General features: G+C 37.7%; 2 protein-coding genes across 5 annotated transcripts in view; one reads left to right on the top strand and one right to left on the bottom strand.

Annotated features, from left to right (window-relative positions):
* The window catches only part of Orc3 (origin recognition complex subunit 3), a 36,839-nt gene extending 36,568 nt beyond the window's left edge, over window positions 1–271 (bottom strand). Inside the window, exon 1 of the mRNA XM_071665917.1 lies at window positions 126–271. Within this exon, the coding sequence (XP_071522018.1) occupies window positions 126–152 (27 nt within the window). The 5' untranslated portion in view covers window positions 153–271. The remainder of the gene's footprint in view (window positions 1–125) is intronic.
* Window positions 272–346: 75 nt separating this feature from the next.
* On the top strand, window positions 347–16,896 carry Mrm2 (Mitochondrial rRNA methyltransferase 2). 4 transcript variants are annotated; one of them, XM_071665918.1, is made up of 6 exons: window positions 347–481; window positions 4,107–4,350; window positions 6,083–6,222; window positions 9,840–9,982; window positions 12,802–12,942; window positions 16,670–16,896. In XM_071665918.1, exons 1-6 carry the CDS (start codon window positions 352–354, stop codon window positions 16,814–16,816), a joined length of 945 nt encoding a protein of 314 aa, XP_071522019.1. In that variant the 5' UTR covers window positions 347–351; the 3' UTR covers window positions 16,817–16,896. The 4 variants fall into 4 exon arrangements, with proteins under 4 accessions (XP_071522019.1, XP_071522022.1, XP_071522023.1 ...); XM_071665921.1 differs by having other exon boundaries at window positions 392–481; window positions 4,092–4,350; XM_071665922.1 differs by having other exon boundaries at window positions 393–440.
* The last annotated feature ends 1,452 nt before the right edge of the window (window positions 16,897–18,348 follow it).

Here is an 18,348-nt window from a genome sequence, read left to right as displayed (position 1 = left end):
TCACAATTCCCACAACACATCCACTTACGAAACCTCAAGAGGATTCAATTCAAAATTCTTACTATAATCTCAGTGAGATACTACAAGTTGTTATTCAAATATCTACAAAACTATCTTGTCTTTACCTTAGAAACAGAAACAGTTGCAGCCATGCTCAAGATCAGCTGATCCTAGATCGTCAAAGGTGCGCGCTTCCAGCCACCATATGACCGAACCCAAAACAGAATTGAAAGTTTAAAACACTGAATATAATCTTTTCTATTAAAGCTAATGATCGGAGTAGCATTATCCTTACCAACAAAAAATATAGAAATCACTTTTGTGCGGTTACCTTATCAGTCCTTTTTTTTAATGGAATATCAGGATTTAATTTGGTTCCCAATCGGTGTTTACATAAACAAAGGCGAATGTCCTTTAAATGCTGGCTCAAGATTGACTGAGTATGGCCAAATGATTGGCAGACTTCCCCCAGGCGTTACAAGTACCTTTAGTTATTAATCTCTTGTTCATGTGTCTCATTTAGATCGTTTTTTTATTGATTCTCTTGATATCTACGTGTATTACGAAAATTAACCCCATAATTTTCTCTTGACTTCATTATCTCTCTCTCTCTCTCTCCCCCCTTCATATTTGACTGATTTGTTGTCATAGTGTTACTCACAGGACGGAGCTTCAAATGCCAAAAAAAAAAAGAAAAAAGAAATCAGTTATATTCCAAGGTTAGATTTCAACGTAGTTGCAGTAATATCATATTAATTTTTAAGACTTTCTCATCAATGGACAAATAGTGGAAGTGGTCTATATTAGAGGTCCCCACATGATTCGGAGGATTTCCTTTTTTTATATGCAATGATAATAATGATGAATCGATAGTGGGGAGGGATATGATGGTCAAGGACTATGTGGGGGTCAATGTAAGTGTCAGTGACATAGAAATCAGAACGAATATAAACCTCGATAGCTGGAGTACTGTCAATTTCAGATTAAGCATTTTTTTCTGAAATTCTTAGGCTGAGATAAAATGCGTGTGGTAGGGTTTTCGTAATAAAAACCTTTATGCATACTAAATTACCCTTTCAAATTTATACCAATACCTTTGAACAAAAAAAACAAATTAGTGTAGAAGGAGTTTATTGATTAATGACATCCAAAATTTTAAAATTAACATGTAAATTTGATCTTTTAGAGGTGTTTGCTTTATACGTTTGTGTCACATTTTGCTACTTGCATTCAACGAATTAAAAATGTCGCATTCAAGATTGAGAATTGCAAAGGCATCTCAGGGATAACCTTTTCCAATCTTTATTGCTATGGAGACCAGTTACCTTTCCCCCTCATCCTACATTGGAGCTCTTTAAGTCCATTTCAGTGTAATAATTTTCTGATTTATTTCCTCAGCATCCTTTTTTTGAAAACTATTTCCTTATAACTTTGGGTTCTGAAAGGAGAGTTGGTCAGTGAGGGTTAGTGAATTACAAAACCCTGTTTAATCACAAGAATTTATGTATTTTTTCATGATCTTTTTGGGGTCAGAATATTCCATTCTGCAGTTTTTTGGTCATGAACAAAATCATTAAATGTATGACTGGTTCCCTTGTCAGCCATTCTTAAATAGTTTTGTTGAGTGCTTCAGTGCACAGTGAAATCCCTTTGAGACCCCTTTGATTTCACCAGTGATTATGGATGGGATCATTTAATTGTGTACTCTGGTACACCTTGAGCAAAAAATATTTCAAAGTAGGTCAAGAGATTCAGTTTGCTGGTTCATTTTGGTCTTTATGCTAGAGACATGATTGGAGGAAGATGGGTTGTACCTTGGCCTCCCCTAGATATCTTTCATACATGGAAATGAATTAAAGGAGCTCTTTTCACACTTTGTTGAATGGTACCATACTTTGGATGTGGTGTCTTTCTCAAAGGCTCTAGAGATCCCTTCTCCAAGAGAGTCGCATTCTAATTCACATTCAAGTCACCGATGAAGTTATTTGATATTCTTTGCTTTGTCAAAGTCACTTGAAAAGTTTTCATCTGATCCTTATCCTACATGTGGGTATGCCTTTATTTGCTCGTGGACAGACCACTGTGAAAAGAAATTTGGTTTTAAAGAATGAAAGTCTTTTTTCTCTCCTTGAGCAATTTTATTGTTTTCAAGCCCTACCCAGCCTTCCCTTCCTCTTTTTCAAAAGACATTTTTTTTGAGACTTATCTTGGGTTGGCACTGCAACTTGCAGTAAAGTGAGGGAGTTATGTGTGATTCCACCTGGTGCCAGTTGCTGATTGGCTGAGGTGAATTTGAGCCATTCATTCAATGAGCCCTAGTGATCCGTGGATCAGTTCAGGAAGAATTTATTAAAACCAAGCTTTCCTCACTAACATTTGGGGGTCTGAAATAAGCCAGACTCTGATATTTCTCAGGGAATATCTTATTTGCTCACAGACTCTGCCTCAGAATAAAAAGTTCAAAATCTTGGACTCTTCTTGAAGTATTTTTTGGCCATTTTCCAGGATTCTTTTGAATGTTTCTGTTTATTTCATGGGGGTATTCTATTCAACATTGTAGTACAGTACATTAAATAGCCTATCCATCTTTCTTAAGGGGCTCTTTTCTGTTCAATATCCTCTTGATATGTTCCAAGGTTTTACTGCAGATTTAATTACTTTGTTTCTTCCATCCCAGAATGCCTCTTGAAGCAAGTGAGATGTTTTTTTGATACCTTCAATTTGTTGCTGTGCAATAGATGTTTGCTTTGAAGAATTTGTGTGAAAACTACTTGAAGAAAGAAAATGAATTGTATGTGGTGTAGTATTTGTGGATCTGGAGAAAGCATATGGCATATGATGGATTTGACAGTGTGGCCTTGTGGAAGGTGCGATGAATATTTGGGTTGAATTGAAAGGTACTTTTGGAAGTGAGGAGTTTATTCTAGGTGAATATGGCATATGTATGGGTGGGAAGAGAGCTGGGTAAGAGGTTCTCTGTGAAGGTGGGTCATCATTATTGGTGTGTTATCTCATGAAAGTTGTTGTCTGTTTGCAGATAGGGTGATGAAAGAGTTGAATGCAATGGTTTTAGTACGAGGGGTAGGTCTACAGTATGCTGAAGTTGGAGAGTGTGGGAGATGAAATGGTTGCTTTTTGCATATGACCCTGCTCTGGCAGCAGACTCCAGAAGGTAATGACAAAGTTTGGGAGAGTGTCTGAAAGGAGAAAGTTGAGAGTAACTGTGAATAAAAAGTAAGGTAATGAGGTGCAATATGAGAATTAGACAGTTTGGTTTAAGATTAAGTCTGAATAGGGAGAATCTGGAGGAGGTTTAGTGCTTTAGGTACCTGGGAGTTGACATAGCAGCAGATGGAACCTTAGGGGCTGAAATGGGTACAAGTTCCTGTGTGCATTAAGGAGTGTGTGGAAGGAGAGGTTACTGTCTTTTAGAGCAAAAATAGTTATGTTTGAAGTTATAGTAATCCCAGCAGTGCTTAAGGGATGCAGTTTTTTAGCCTGAATACAGACAGAAGGATGTGAGTGGATTTGGTGGAAATAAAATGCTTGAGGACAATGTGTGGTGTGAGGCTTGTTGGTCATGTAGGGAATTATTGTAAAAAGGAGGTCTGGTAATAAGTACAGTCTGATTGAGAGAGCAGACTAGGGTTTCTTGAAATGGTTTGGAAATATGCAGAGGATAAATGAAGAAAGGCTGACTAAAGGGAATTTGTGTGTCAAAAATGGAAGAACGAAAGGGAAGGGGGAGAAGGAAGAGATGAAAGGATGGAGTGAAGCAGGCTTTGGGGTACTGGGGCTTGAATATTTAGGAGGCTTAGAAATATAGCTGGGACAGAATGAACTGGATCAGTGTGGTATTTAGGGAGGCAACATGTAGTTCGTGGGCTAAACCAGGATATATGAAGTGGCTGTGGTAATCCACACAGGAGACTTTGGGGCTTTGGATATGAATGAAAGGTTCTAGGTATACATGACAGCTAGAGAGTAGGTGTGTGAAAATAAGGCTCTTGTTCATTTGCTCCAGATGTTGGCTTGCTGTAAGGAGGGAGAAGCAGTTATTAAAAAGAAATCAGCAAAACAGTAAGACTCAGGTCTTTAATTTTCAGTTAGCTTAAAGATGAGATCAAGCCTGTGGAATGTGTTACAGACATATCACTTCTGCGCTTCATGCATCAAAAACAAGATTGCAAGCCCATGGAATGTGTTACAGACATATCACTTCGGCACTTCGTGCATCAAAAACAAGATTATTCCAAAAAACTTAAAAGGACGAAGTAAAAGTTCACAAGATTGGCTTACCAGACAGCTGAATGATCCTTATGTGAAGCTTGCAAAGTATAAACAATTCAGGTTAGTTTTGATAGCCTCATATTATTATTTTATGAGATATTTGATATCTTTAGCTTGCAAGTATAAAAGATAAAAGCAGAATGCTTGCATAATGAAATCTAAAGTCATGTCTTGAATTTTGTTAATTTTGTTACATCGTGTCATGTAATTTTATCTCTTGAACACTTATGACGTGTGTTGCATATTTGCTCATTTAATAACTATCCTTTAAACCCACTGTCAGCAGGCTTTTTAGATGTCTAGTGTGTCCTCAGTGTGGGAATTTTCATTAAATCTAAAAAAAAGTTTTTTGTCTTTCCATTAAAAACTTTTTCTAAAAAAAAAAAGAAATATGTACATTATTGACACAGTAACACATGATTTATATGCATGTTGAGATTGCCAAATGAATAAATGTTTAGGCTGCAGCACTCCCCGTCATATGATGCATCCCTCTTAATGGCATTATATATGCACATCTCTCCATGCAATTGTGTTATAATGCCAGTGTTATGTTTTCCATTGTTTATATAAATCTCTGTATGAACATTATTCACAGAAATCTGTATAGAACATTTTTTTACATTTTCTTTGCTACCTCGGGAGTGCAAAATGATATACTATTCCATATGGCATTTTGATTGTTACTGAGTAGCTTAGTTGGAAAAATATGAGTGAAGGGTGTGGAAACTCTGTTTAAGTTGCTTTCTTAAATGCTACTCTCCTGTTTACTGTACTCAGGATTTTGAAATGCCCCAGACTGTATTTGGCACATTCATAGGCCACTATTGATAGAAATTGGTCTTGGGCTGATTATAAATAAGTTGAATTGTCAAGTGAAATTAACATGTACATTAACATGTTTACCTGTATATAAACTTAAGGAAATATCTTTCCAAATAATCAGTCGGCATTATTTGTACACCATTTTGTTCTCAAACATTTCATTTCTTACACGTCCACCCTCCTATGTACAACCCTGTCTATAGTCCATGCCTTGCAACTGTATAATATTGTTGGAACTATTATTCCTTCAAACATACCCATTTTTGCTCTCCAAGATAGTGTTCTCTCCTTCCACACATTCCTCATCGCTCTCAACCCCTCCCTCACCCTGTGATCCTCTTCCATCTCTATGGTTCCACTTGTTGCTAAGTCCACTCCCAGATATCTAAAACACTTCACTTCCTCCAATTTTTCTCCATTCAAACTTACATCCCAGTTAACTTGTCCCTCAACCCTATGAGTCCACAGGGAAATGATATACGATAAATTCCTAACTGCACTTTCTTGTAATAATCACATCATCAGGAGAGATACAATAAAGAAATATAACACTCACTTGATATACCAAATTGCTCCTTAGCTACATCTCATCATTGTATATCAACTGATTGTTAGAGAGAGAGAGAGAGAGAGAGAGAGAGAGTGATTTATTTTTAAAGTTTGTGTATTAATTGTATTGATTATAACAATAAAAGTAAAATATATTAATTGCATCAATTAGCAAAGACAAGATATGTTTCAGTACACATGTGGCAGCGCACTATCCATTTTTATCTACGAAGGCACCTTCACCACTGCTTGTACTCAGATTTTGAAAGGCTGAATTTATTTATATACCTTTAATCTTTATTTCATTATGAATATTTTGTTCTGTAAGTGTAAAAATATTTTTGCTAGAACTTTGGAAAAATGGACAATAAAGGCATGGAGAAGAAACAGACAATATGACAACTTTTGTTTTTACCAGAGCGAGGAGTGCATTTAAACTGCTAGAAATAGATGAACGGCACAAGATCTTTAAACCTGGTCAGATGGTAGTAGATTGTGGAGCAGCTCCAGGTGCTTGGACTCAGGTAGCTGTCTCTGGAGTGAATAGTCTTCCTAAGAGTTGAGTATTTTTGTGGATGAAACTTTTCGTCTGTATCATATATTGTATGAATATGGATATATATTCTTTTACATTCCTTCTACAGAATTCTTTTCTATGGGACTCCCAGAGTGCTCAGGAAGCTGGGCATGTCCACAAAGTTAGATCACAGTTCATTTTCCATCTTTCACATACTTTCTCAAACTCAGTCATAAACTTCTATGCTGTGTCATCACCAAACAACTGTCTCACTTTGCAGGCCACTCCCACCTCCTACAGAATGCATATTTTTCCCTTTCTCCAAGACCCTTGCATTTACTCCTTGGTTGCATCACACAGACCAACCTTCACTTGAAACCACTCACTCTCCTTTCTTTCTGTTCATGCACATGCCGTATACTCTTGATAAATACTATATGTGTGTGTTTGTGTGTATTCCTCAGTGTGCTTAGGACCTTTGCCCCCTTATTGACCTTATGGTTCACTTCAGCATGGAATTCCATGTTTCCATTTGCTGCAGTGTCCACTCCCAGGTATCTAAAACACTTCATTTTATCTATGTTTTCTCTCCATTCAAATGTACATTCCAGATAGCACGAAAGAAAAGAGTTCATAAAGATTAAGAAATAAGAGAAAATGTGCTAAGCCTGAAAGCCTTTCAACAGGGAGATACAGAGTTGCTTAGTCCTCAAGAATACATAGGAACATAGCAAAAATAAATCAGACAAAACTATGTGACAGTCCAGCCAGGAAACTAGAACGATTATTGAATGTACTGCATGGAACAATTACAGAAACATTTAAAAGAAAATGACATATGGTTAAAATCAGTCCCAGATGAACCAAAAATTGACAGTTATGTAATGCAGGTGGCAGCTAAGAAGATCAGTCATACATCAAATAAAGAAGTGGTGAGCACTTTGCACTAGTCCTTTCATCCTAGCTAGATTTCATTGCAGAACCTTAAAATCTTGCTTTTATTCACGTTTACTCTGAAGATTCTCCTTTCACACACTCTCTCAAACTTAGAAATGAACTTCTGCAGTTTCTAAGTTGAATCTGCCACCAGCATTCTACCATCAGCAAACAGTAACTGACTCACCTCCCAGGCCTTCCTGCACCCAGTAGACTACAGACTTGCCACTTTCTCAAAAATCCTTGCATTTATCTCCCACACCACCCCATCCATGTTCAAATCAGTCAGTCATCATGACATCACACACTCCCATTACAAACCCTCCACCACATGGAACTACTCACCAACCTGTCTTTCTACACCTTAATCTTTTGGCAAAAACTCCTTTACTGCTTCTGGTAGCTTTCCTCATATATCACTGATTTATAACAGCCTTCACAAAGCATCTTTATCAACCTGATTATTAGTTGTCTCAAGACCATAAATTCCACATACAAATCCTTCTGTTTGTTTAGGTATTTCTCATGCACATTTTTTAAAGCAAACACTTGATCCACATATTCTCTTCCAATCTTGATACCACATTGTTTGTCCCAACAGTCTGATATTCTGTGCAAACCACCGCCCTCTAAGTCACCACTCTCCTATAAAACTCCCTTGGTACTTGGTACACTAAACAAACTTATATGTTTGTTTTTTGAATATTCAGTTTTGTCCCCCTTGTCTTTATATACTTGCATTATACAGGCATTCTGCCAATCCTCAGGCACCTTATCATGAGCCTCACATACATTGAAAAATCATAATTAGCCAATCAACAACACAATTCCTTCCTTAATATTTAACTGCAATTCCCTTTCTTAATATTTAACTGCAGCTCCATTGACTCCTGTTACATTCCCACAGTTTGTCTTATGCAAGGCTTTCACTACCTCTTCTCTTTGCAACAGAGCATTTGTCACATCTGTCTTACTTTGCATACCTCCGTGCCCATACACCTCATATCTGCCACTCTGTCATCAAACACATTTAGCAGTCCTTCAGAGTACTCACTCTACCTCCTCTTCACTTAATCTCCATCTGTTACCACTTCCCCATTTTACCCGTTCACTGATATTCCCATATGTTCTCCTTCCAGAAAATCATCCCATTTTCCCAAAAAGTTTGGTGAAATTTTCCCCCCTCAACTTTTATTTGCCTTCTTTTTCAGCCCCTGCACCTTCCTCTTGCCCTCAGGTTGCTTTTTCATGTAATTCTATTAAAATCCTTCCCTGCAGATAACACCCATACATCTCTCTCTAATATTTTACTAGTAACTTGCTTTCCTCATCCCACTTCTTACTATTCTTTCTAACATACTTCCTGATCCCACTTCTCATTGATCTTTTTAATAGGCCCACCTCCCATCATCTGAATGCCATACACTTCTCTCCCACTTGTAAGAAGTGCTTCCCTGAATACATTCCTCTCTCACACTTAGAAGCAATGCTTCTCCTAATATATTCCATTCCATATCCAATCCCTTGCTTCATGTACTTTCACCTATTGTATTCTATGCTCAGTTTCTTGTGGTATCTCTTCATACAAGCTTCTTTTCTAAGCTCACTGACTTAACCTTCCTCTTTCCATCCATATAGTTTTCCCTCCTCTTAAAGCCTTCGCAAATCTTCACCCTTACCTCCACCACATAATAACTGGACATCCCATTAGTTGCCCCTTTCAGCACATTCACATGCAAGAGTCTCTCTTTTGCACTTCTATCATTTAGTACATAATCCAGTAATGCCTGCTCACCAACTCCCCTGTTCACTCGTGTATAATCATGTACGCCCATCTTTTAAAACCTGGTATTCCCAGTCAGCAGTTCTTTTTCAGCACGCTACAAACTATTTACCATTTTTAGTCACATCACTTTCATTCATACTACCTATCACTATTACTCGATCCCTCATTTCAAAATTGCTGACAATCTCATTCAACTCCTCACAAAATGCTCTTATGTATACCTTCCTCCAGGATTGTTTCCAGGATCATTAGCACGAGCAATGGACTACCTCTCATAATCCACTTTTGTTATTACTCAGATTGGTCTGGGGCTCATTTCCTTACACTTTTTCCTCACATTCCCACAATTCCTCCTTCAGCAGAAGTGCTACCCCTTCCTTAGCTCAAGCCCCCACTCTAACTCCTGACATTACCCATAAGACATTTTCATGCTATTTTTTCCCCTTTCCTTGAACTTTGTTTCACTTAGAGCTAGAATATCAGGATCCTCTCAAACAAACTACCTGTCTCTCCCTTCTCCTCAACAGGGTCACATCCAAACACACTGACAGCCAACCTTGAGCCTTTGAGAACGATGAGTTCTCCCTACTTAGCTTCTTGTTCTATGCCAACTTTTAGAAACTGGAGTACAAGGGCAGGAGGGTTTACGCTTTAGTCTCTAGATATAAGCATGTGACTGATCAAATGAAATGTAACTACATACAAAAATATGAGTAAACTTTTCAAATTGCTCCTATTTTCATGAAAAACACATCTGTAAGTTTGTCTTTTACCATTACTCCCTTCCCAGTACATAACATGCACCATTTATCACAGAGCTGGGTTCCCCAGCTCCAGCCCTGAATGCTAACATACAGATCAGGGATGCCCACCTTCCTCAAATTATAGAACACAGAAGTCATTGTTCACAACTAGAGTTATTTCAATAATCTGCAGATATTAAGAAGCCTCAGGGAACTGTGATTGGTGTAGATCTTCATCCTGTTCATCCAGTGCCTGGTGCAATTATTATTGGGGGACACGATTTCACTCTACAGGAAACTCAACAAAAAATACTGAAATTACTTGATGGCAGAAAGGTAGGAATTACTGTAATATATATTTTGTGATTGTTTACAACATTATACATGTAATTAACGATATCATACTCTCGCTTTTTGAGGTTACAGTTTGAGTGAAAAGTTACCTTTAGTGAGGCTGAATCACCATCAGTAGACAAAACAGAGTACAGCATTATTAGTGGACTTTTCCCTTCAAAGGAGTTCATCCTATCCCATCCTCTGAGTGTAGCATAACCTTAGGTTGCAGGAGCCCCTAGAAAGAGGATCATGGGTAACACCAGGCCCATTTCAGAGAAGGGATCCTATGGTAATTATAGGTGAATAAACTGTATGTTTTATGCACTAATATAGGATTTAATGAATTATCAGAATGTTATGTCATCTCCAGGTACTGCAGATTAATTATTTTGCTGTGGAGCAAATGAAAAAAGTGTTGGTTATTCTTGAAATTGCCAATGATCGTGCATTATCTGTAGGACATAGAGGAGAATTTTTTGCTACCAGAGAAGAAGGTACATGAGCAGCCAACTCTTAAGAGTAGGAGCTAAAGTGATAACAGCTAAAGAAAGAAGTAGCACTGTGGTGAAGAGAAAGCATTTGATTTTGATTATTCTTGATGAGGTAAATCATTATTGATTATCTACTCTGAAGATTGAGCTGAATCATGCATCCATACTTGTGTCCATTTTAACATAGGAGAACAGTAAAGGAGACAAACTGACTTCTGGCAAATATCAGAATAGCTTTCAAGTACATAGATTAGGGCATAGTTAGTAAGCTGTTCCTGTTCTCTATATGGCCAACACTAGAATGTACATTTCAAGTTTGGTCAGGCCATGTAAAGAAGCACAAGGAGTTAAAAGAGAAGGTCCAGAGGAAAGCAACAAAGATGGATACTAGAATTAAGAAAGTTAAGTTGCAGGGAAAGGCTAAAGGTTTTAAATTTACCCACCTTGGAAGAGTGAAGGGTGGTCTGATCATGACCTTTAAGTTTCTAAATCAGATCAATGACATGGACAGTGAATGTTCTTTGAGAGATGTAGGGATGAAGCATCCAAATATCAATGGAATAGAATGATTGTGGATGCAGACAGCATACATTGATAAGTCTTATGACAGTAGAGAATTTTCAAGGGATGGGTCCTCATGAGTGTAAAACTCTGTCCCTGTACATTACAAATAGTTAATGATAGTATTTAAATGTGACAGGCCTTATTTTGGAGTTCTTCTTTAACCCTTTGTCATGATAAATAGTAGGCTAGTAACACCCTACCTCATATAAGAACCTTTCAAGAACCCACATTTTTATCAGTCTGTTAGGCCTTTTTTGGGGTAAACTTCATCTTGAAGGAACTGGTTGCTTCACTAATGCAGTCCAAGTAAAACCTTCCTGAGATCTTATACATTTTTACACTCAAAGTTTTTTTGCTGTAAGCTTGTCAATGTCTCTTTACGATGACTAGTTTCCCTCTATGATGATTTATGGGTGAAAAAACAACCAAGCCTATAATTTTTGATTAAGTATGAAACTGTTATTGGTAAGTCTATAAATAGCCCTTTTTCATTACCTCTTGGAAGATATTCATAGTTTTTGGCCAATATAATCTGTATCTCTGTATTAGTGAAGCATATGCAATGTCCATACAAGGAAAATCTATTTGAAGCTAACTTAGGGATTAGTATAAATCAAACTCTAGATTCTTGGTTTAGAGTGAAATTATTAATTCTACGAATAGCATTGTCATCAACTCTTAGAAGACTACTTTAAGAAAATAGCACTTTTTGCTCAGTAAAATCTTTCAAGTCTTTTGGTAAACAGAGTTTTTCAAAGGGAATACTTATTTCTTTGTTCAGGAAACTATGAAACCCCGTTAGGTAAGGGACATCTATATTTTAGAAATTCATTTTACCCACCCTGATCTTTACATTGTAACTCAAGATGTAAGGAAGGTGACCTCTCCCTTAGCCTTTCATAGAAACCTATCATCAGAATATATAAACAAAAGGGGCTTTAGCATTCACTCAACACCTTCATCAGGTAGTTTTATCATTAAGACATGGTGAATAGAATCTACATGGCATGGAATTCATCCATCAGTAGAATTGGTTTCTGTTGTGCCTCTGACTCACCATTAGAGGGTATTTGTTTTCACTTTTTAGTGTTGTCTTTTTACCTGAAAGTGTTTTCTTAGCCATCCTTCTTCTTAGGTATGCTGTTGTTGTTAGCAGAACAAACTAGCTTGGGAGAGAAATGGGGTTTTTAAAGTCTGGGAACTTTTTTCTCCAAGTCAGTGTCTTAAGAAAAAATTTTGAGGTTTCTCTATCTGCCCTACCTTATCTTGTCTTTTCAAAAGCATTTTTCTTTACCAGTGGTGATTGCTTTTGGGTTGACAAAAATGTGATCTGTTAAATCTAAGCTGCCTGGTTCCATAGAATGAGTGAGTTGGTGACACCATCACTGTAAGGAACTCTGATTGGTTGAGGATGGGCTTGAAATGAGGGATAGCCAGCAGTACCCACTGGTTGGACAGGGTGTTAGAACATGTTACCTTTCAAATATCCAAGAGATATCTTTGTGCTTGTTGGACACCAGCTCAGACAGAAAGGGTTTTTTCAAACTTCAAAACCTATATTTCTAAGGCTATGAGGTGGGGGGATTATATTCATTAGGGTTTTAAGTATATCATTCCTGAATGTTTATATATGAACCAGGCATGAAATTTAACTTCCTGATTCTTTGCCCATGAATAAAAGATATTACTCATTTCAATGACAGTTTTTAAAAACTGAGTTAAGGGAAAGGGGGCTGCAATTAATGTCATTTATATTCACCACAGATCGATGTAGTGCTTTCTGACATGGCACCTAATGCTACTGGCACAAAGGAATTGGATCATGAGAATATCATCACACTTGCATATTCTGCGCTAAGATTTGCCATTCAGCACTCTGCTTTGGAGGCCACCTTTCTCTGTAAGGTTTGTATTTATAGGAAGGTAATGCTTTTTGACAAGACAGTTTTACTTAGTTTGTGGTCTTTGGATACTGAGTTTTCACTCAGTAGTACATGAGAAATAATTTACCTCTAAGAATGAATGCATCTTCAGTGGAATGCTATATGAACCTAGTGAGAGTTGAAATATGCATACAGTATTTGGAAGATTTATTTAATTTGAAGGGTAAGAGTAAAGCAAGAAAATCAGCTTTGGGGTGATAGATTAAGAAGACTTGGGTGGTGTAATGATAACACCACTGTATAGAAGAGAAAGAGGGAAGAATGAACATGGTAAGAGAGGTATGATTTTGATGAATATAGGGTGTAGATTAAATAAGATGGTGTGAGAATCAAAAGTGCAAGTAAAGTGAAATTCATGGAAAGGTATACTGCATAGGTCATACTTTTTTCTTTACATTTGCTGGTAAATGTTGGAAAAGAAGGAAAAAAACTGTATGTTTTACTAATTTTTCAAATTTTGGCAATCTTCTTTGGCTGCTAACACCAACAAATTTGTGATAAGCCAGAATTTGTAGCACCTACTGAAGTATATATGATTTTTCATTTATTTTTCATGCACGGTATCTATTCCTCCACAGTGAGGGAGTGTCATGAATAGACAAACAACAGCCTCACTAACTTACATCCACTTTATAGCTTTCATGTATTTTGTACTAAAGCTAGAGCTCCCCATCATCAGTCATGCCTAATTACTCTGATAGCTTTATATACCATGTTTCAGCCCACTGACAGCACTTCACACCCCATATATGACATTGGTCCCATCTGTTCCATTTCATGTGCACATCTTACCCTCCTGAATATTTAGGCCCTGATAACTCAGAGCCTCTTTCACTCTATCCTCCTCAGTATCCCCAGCCCACTTGCTCCACTTCTGACATGTATATCCTCTTAATCAGTCTCTCTTTGCTTGTCCTCTTCATATGGGAAAACCATTTCAGCAAACCTTGGTCATCTCTCTCAACCATACTCCATGTACTGCTACATCTCTCTCTTAAACTGACCTCTTCAAGCAATCACCCTGTCTCATGTCACATGTTGTCCTCAGGTATTTCTTTTCCAAATTAGCCATCCTATTTTGTTCTTTTGCATTCAGGACCTAGACTTACATCCATTCAATAATATTGGGATTAATGCACAGTAACAGACACTAATCTCTTCTTCCACACACTCCTCAATGTACCCAGGACTTTAACCCCCTCTCCCACGTTGTGACACTTCATTATCCATGGTTCTGTCTACTGCCAATTCCATTCCAAAGAAATCCACTTTCTCCAGATTCTTTCAGTTCAGACTTACTTTCAAAACATCACGTCTCATTTTCCTGCTGCATTTCATATCTGTACTTATGTTTGTATTCACTTTCAACTTTCTCCTTTCACCGAAACTCAACCAAACAGTGTCACCAGCTTTTGAAGTTTTCCCTTGAGTATGCCACCAGAGCCAAGTAATCTAAACAGCAACTGGTTCTCTTCCGAGCTCTCCCCTTCTCCAGAATGCTGCAAGCTTTCTCCAAGCTCTAAGATGCTTGGATTCACCTCCTCACCACCCCATCCATAACAGATTTAACAACCACAGGACATCACACCCTTCTCCATAATGAGCCTTTCACCCTCCTTTGTTCCTTCTAGCACACATATCTTACTGCCCTAGTAAAAATTTCTCACTACATGTAATAACTTTCCATTTATATTTGTAGCACTTTCCACAAGGCTTTCCTTTCAACCATGTCAGACACTTCCCAGATCCATAGATACTGCATAGTTAACTTTTTTCTTTAAATATTTCTAATACATTCTTCAAAGCAAACACATATTCCACACTTCTTCTGAAACCACACTGCTCCTTCCCAGTCAGATCTTCCATGCATGACACCACTCTCTCAGTCATCACTCTACCATATTCATCATGTCTTTACTTATGTTCCCTTTGCTTTTATAGAAGGGCTCTGTACTTGCATTATGCATCTTGCCTCATACAAACACTAAGTAACCTGAATAACCTATTAACAACACTCACTCTCTTCTTGAGAAATTCAACAACAGTCCCTTCAACCCAGCAGCTGTGCCACTTTTCATCTTACACAAGGCTTTTGCTGCTTCCTCTCTCATCACCAAACCATTCAGCTGGAGTCTTTCACCCTACACAACACCTTAACCTGGACACAGCACATCCACTTTCCTATTATTCAACATGTGCAGTAGTATTTTGAAATACTCACTAAATCCCTTTTTCACCTCTTCTATGCTTATAACCACTTTCTTATCTACTTTCTTCACTATCACTCTCATTTGATTTTCTTATTCTTCTCATGCTATGCACATCATTCGAAAACATTTTCTTATTCTCTCTGAAATTAATTGATGATTTCTCAACACACCTCTCAGTTGTCCTCTTTTTTCGTTGCATATTTCTCTTGACCTCCTGCTACTTTCTCTTATACACCTAAGCACTTGTGCTCCTTCCATGCAGGTACCAACCATACACCACCCTACTCTTTTCTGCTTGCAATTTAACTTCCTCATCCCACCATGCACAACACTTTTCATACACCCGTTTCCCACATGCCACAGACTTCACCTGCATATGTCAGCTCTGCTTCCCTTGATGCCTTTTACCCTTCTCCTGCTCTTCGTGTTTCACTTAATCTCACCGTATGTCACATTTCACGCAATCTCTTTTGGTATCTCTGTACACAGGCCTGTATTTCAAGCTCACTCACTTTCACAATCTCTTTTACACATACCATTTCCTCTTTTCCTAAAACCAATACAAACTCTCATATTTGCCCTCACCAAGAAATTATTTAACATCTGACCAGCTGCCCCTTGCAGCATGAACATGTTCAAAAACTTTCCATTTGCATGCTTATCAGTAGCTCATAATCCAGTAATGCCTGATAGCCCCCAACCCCACTCACCCATATATGTACATATATTTTTTCAATTGAGTACCCCAATTATCAGTCTTATTTTAGCATATGACTCAACTATCTGATCCTCACTTTCATTTACACCTGGTACTCAATGCCCGAAGTTATGCCCTTAACTGCCGCATCACCCACTCTTGCATTCAGATTCCTTTGCACCAAGGTATGGCCCTTGCATCAAAATTGTCAAAGTGCTTATTCAGCTCCTCCCAAAAAGTGGCCCATTCTTCTTCATTCCTCTCTATTAAGTGCATAAGCATCTAAAAGTACCTGCCTCTTGTACAGGTAGTTTATTTTCAGTTTAACCCATATCAGTTTTGAACTCACTTCCTTCAAATCTTTGACACAGTTCCATAGTTCCTCCTTTGTCAAAAGTGCCACCCCCTTTTACCCTTACTCTGGCATTAACTTTAGACTTTGCCAACACCTCTTCCTACCAAGATTCCCAAACCATTTTAACCACTTTGACTTCAAATTAGATAGTTCTCACTCAAAGCCAGAACATCCAGGTGTTTCTGATTGTACATAGCACCTACCTCTCCTTATATGTAATGCAGTACAATTTAATGTGTAATTCTGTGCATGGATGTATTATTATAAGGTAGTGTTGTGTACTCAGCTTATGGATTATCATTTTCTTATGGGTTACCAAGTCTGTGGTCATACTCTGATACCTACATAGTTTATTATTTATATCTAATGATTTGGTATAAAAGGTCTCTTCTAGTTTGTGCTCTTATCTGCATATTCTTCTTGACAGATCTGGGATGGCTACAGAAACTCAAATCTCAGTAGTGATATAGGAAAGTTTTACAGCACTGTTAAAGTCGTCAAGCCTTTAGCCAGTAGAAGTGATTCTTCTGAAAGATTTGTGCTGGGTAAAAAATTTTGTGGTTCAAAAGCATAACTGGATATATCATTTAGCACATGTATTTTTTCATATCTATTTATAATGTACAGTATTATGAAATAAAACTTTTGATTGGCTGTTGTGAATCATTCATATTCTTTACTTGTGTGTTTTTAAAAGCCTTGAGAATTTGGGAGAAACTTTGTGAAAGTTATAAAAACAAGTTAGAAATAAATGAAAAAAATTAGGAAAAGAAAAGTCAATATGAACAAAAAGAAGTGAAAAGTGATGGAGAGAGACATAACTGTTTACATGTATTATTTTGCTTTATTACTTTGCTTTATTTCTGTTACATAGTAAACTGTGGAAACATTCCCATGACCAGCCTTGGTTATAAATCTTAAAGACCTCATGAAGTGGCATCGACTTTCTAACAGTGGTCACCCTCTGAACTTACATTCAAGTATATGTTTACCTGTGTCCAGTCAGCTATTCTTATGCCTTCTTTATTGTTCCCTCCCTTCAGGTGGCACATGAGCATCAAAAAGTTCCTTGAAGTCTGCTTTTGCCTTGCTGACTACAAAAAATGAGGAGGAGGGAGACTGGAGATGGGTAGGAGGGAGTTTAGAGAGGATGATAATGGAAATGGAGGCTGGGGATAAGTAGAAGGATGACTAAAACTGTTATGGGGAGAAGTGAAATGGTCACGATAATGATAGGCAGGAAGGTGACAAGGGATTGTTAGGAGAAAGGTCGGGGATATTGTTTGGAAGAGAAGAAGAGGAGGAACTGAAATGGGGACAAATCAGGAGGTTGAGTACAGCAGCAAGGAGATGGAAGAAGAATTACAGTATGGTGGTGGGGAAAGTTAGGGATGGAACTAGAGAATGAGGTTAAGGATGCTGAATGGTCATAGGATGGTACATGGAATTAAAGTAGGAAGGAGTGTAGCAGGGTGGGAAAGTGGGAAGCTATATGGGAAAGATGCTGGGGTAATTGTAATGGGAGACTAAGAGTTAGTAATTTTTGTAGGAGTTTTAATGAGGACATATCTTTGAGGAATGAAGGTGCTAAGGAGGGTGGTAACGTTTGGTTAATAGGTGTAGGGGAGCCTGGCAGTGGAGGTAATGAGGTTGTGTGAATGTAGTGGAATTAAGGTAAAGAGAAAGACAAAAGAAGTAGTTAAGAGATTATGAGGATGGTTGAAGAGTGAGTGAGCTGGGGCCTAAGGAGAGTATGGAATGTGTGAGCGTAAAGGGGATGAAGGAAGTGCACTGACGATGTAGTATCTTTGAATTTTCACAACTTTGAAATCAATCTTTACAAGTATGAAACAAAACTGGATGATAAATGGCCAGCTGAAACTATTACTGATAATCTACATGGTAAAATAAGGTTAAAAACAACACAGACTCCATCTGTACATGAAATACCCATTATGGTTGTAAAGTGATAAGAACAATTTAATAATGTCAGTATCATGCTCTTCATATATCTATTTCTCCCTAATTTACATTAATGTCTTGTCACACTTAATTTGTTTATGGATAGGGTGGTTAGGGAAGTAAATGCAAGAGTTTTGGAGAGAA

Source organism: Panulirus ornatus, chromosome 10 (assembly GCF_036320965.1).
Source record: "Panulirus ornatus isolate Po-2019 chromosome 10, ASM3632096v1, whole genome shotgun sequence".
In the NCBI taxonomy this organism is placed as follows: Eukaryota; Metazoa; Arthropoda; class Malacostraca; order Decapoda; family Palinuridae; genus Panulirus; species Panulirus ornatus.
This window is presented reverse-complemented; position numbering and strand designations above follow the sequence as displayed.

Bases quoted from the DNA above. Each gene is read 5' to 3' on its own strand.
- Mrm2 (XM_071665918.1), top strand. From the start codon at position 352: ATGGAATATCAGGATTTAATTTGGTTCCCAATCGGTGTTTACATAAAC. The intron at 9,983-12,801 runs GTAGGAATTACT...TATTCACCACAG, and splicing joins AATTACTTGATGGCAGAAAG to ATCGATGTAGTGCTTTCTGA. The intron at 12,943-16,669 runs GTTTGTATTTAT...TCTTCTTGACAG, and splicing joins AGGCCACCTTTCTCTGTAAG to ATCTGGGATGGCTACAGAAA.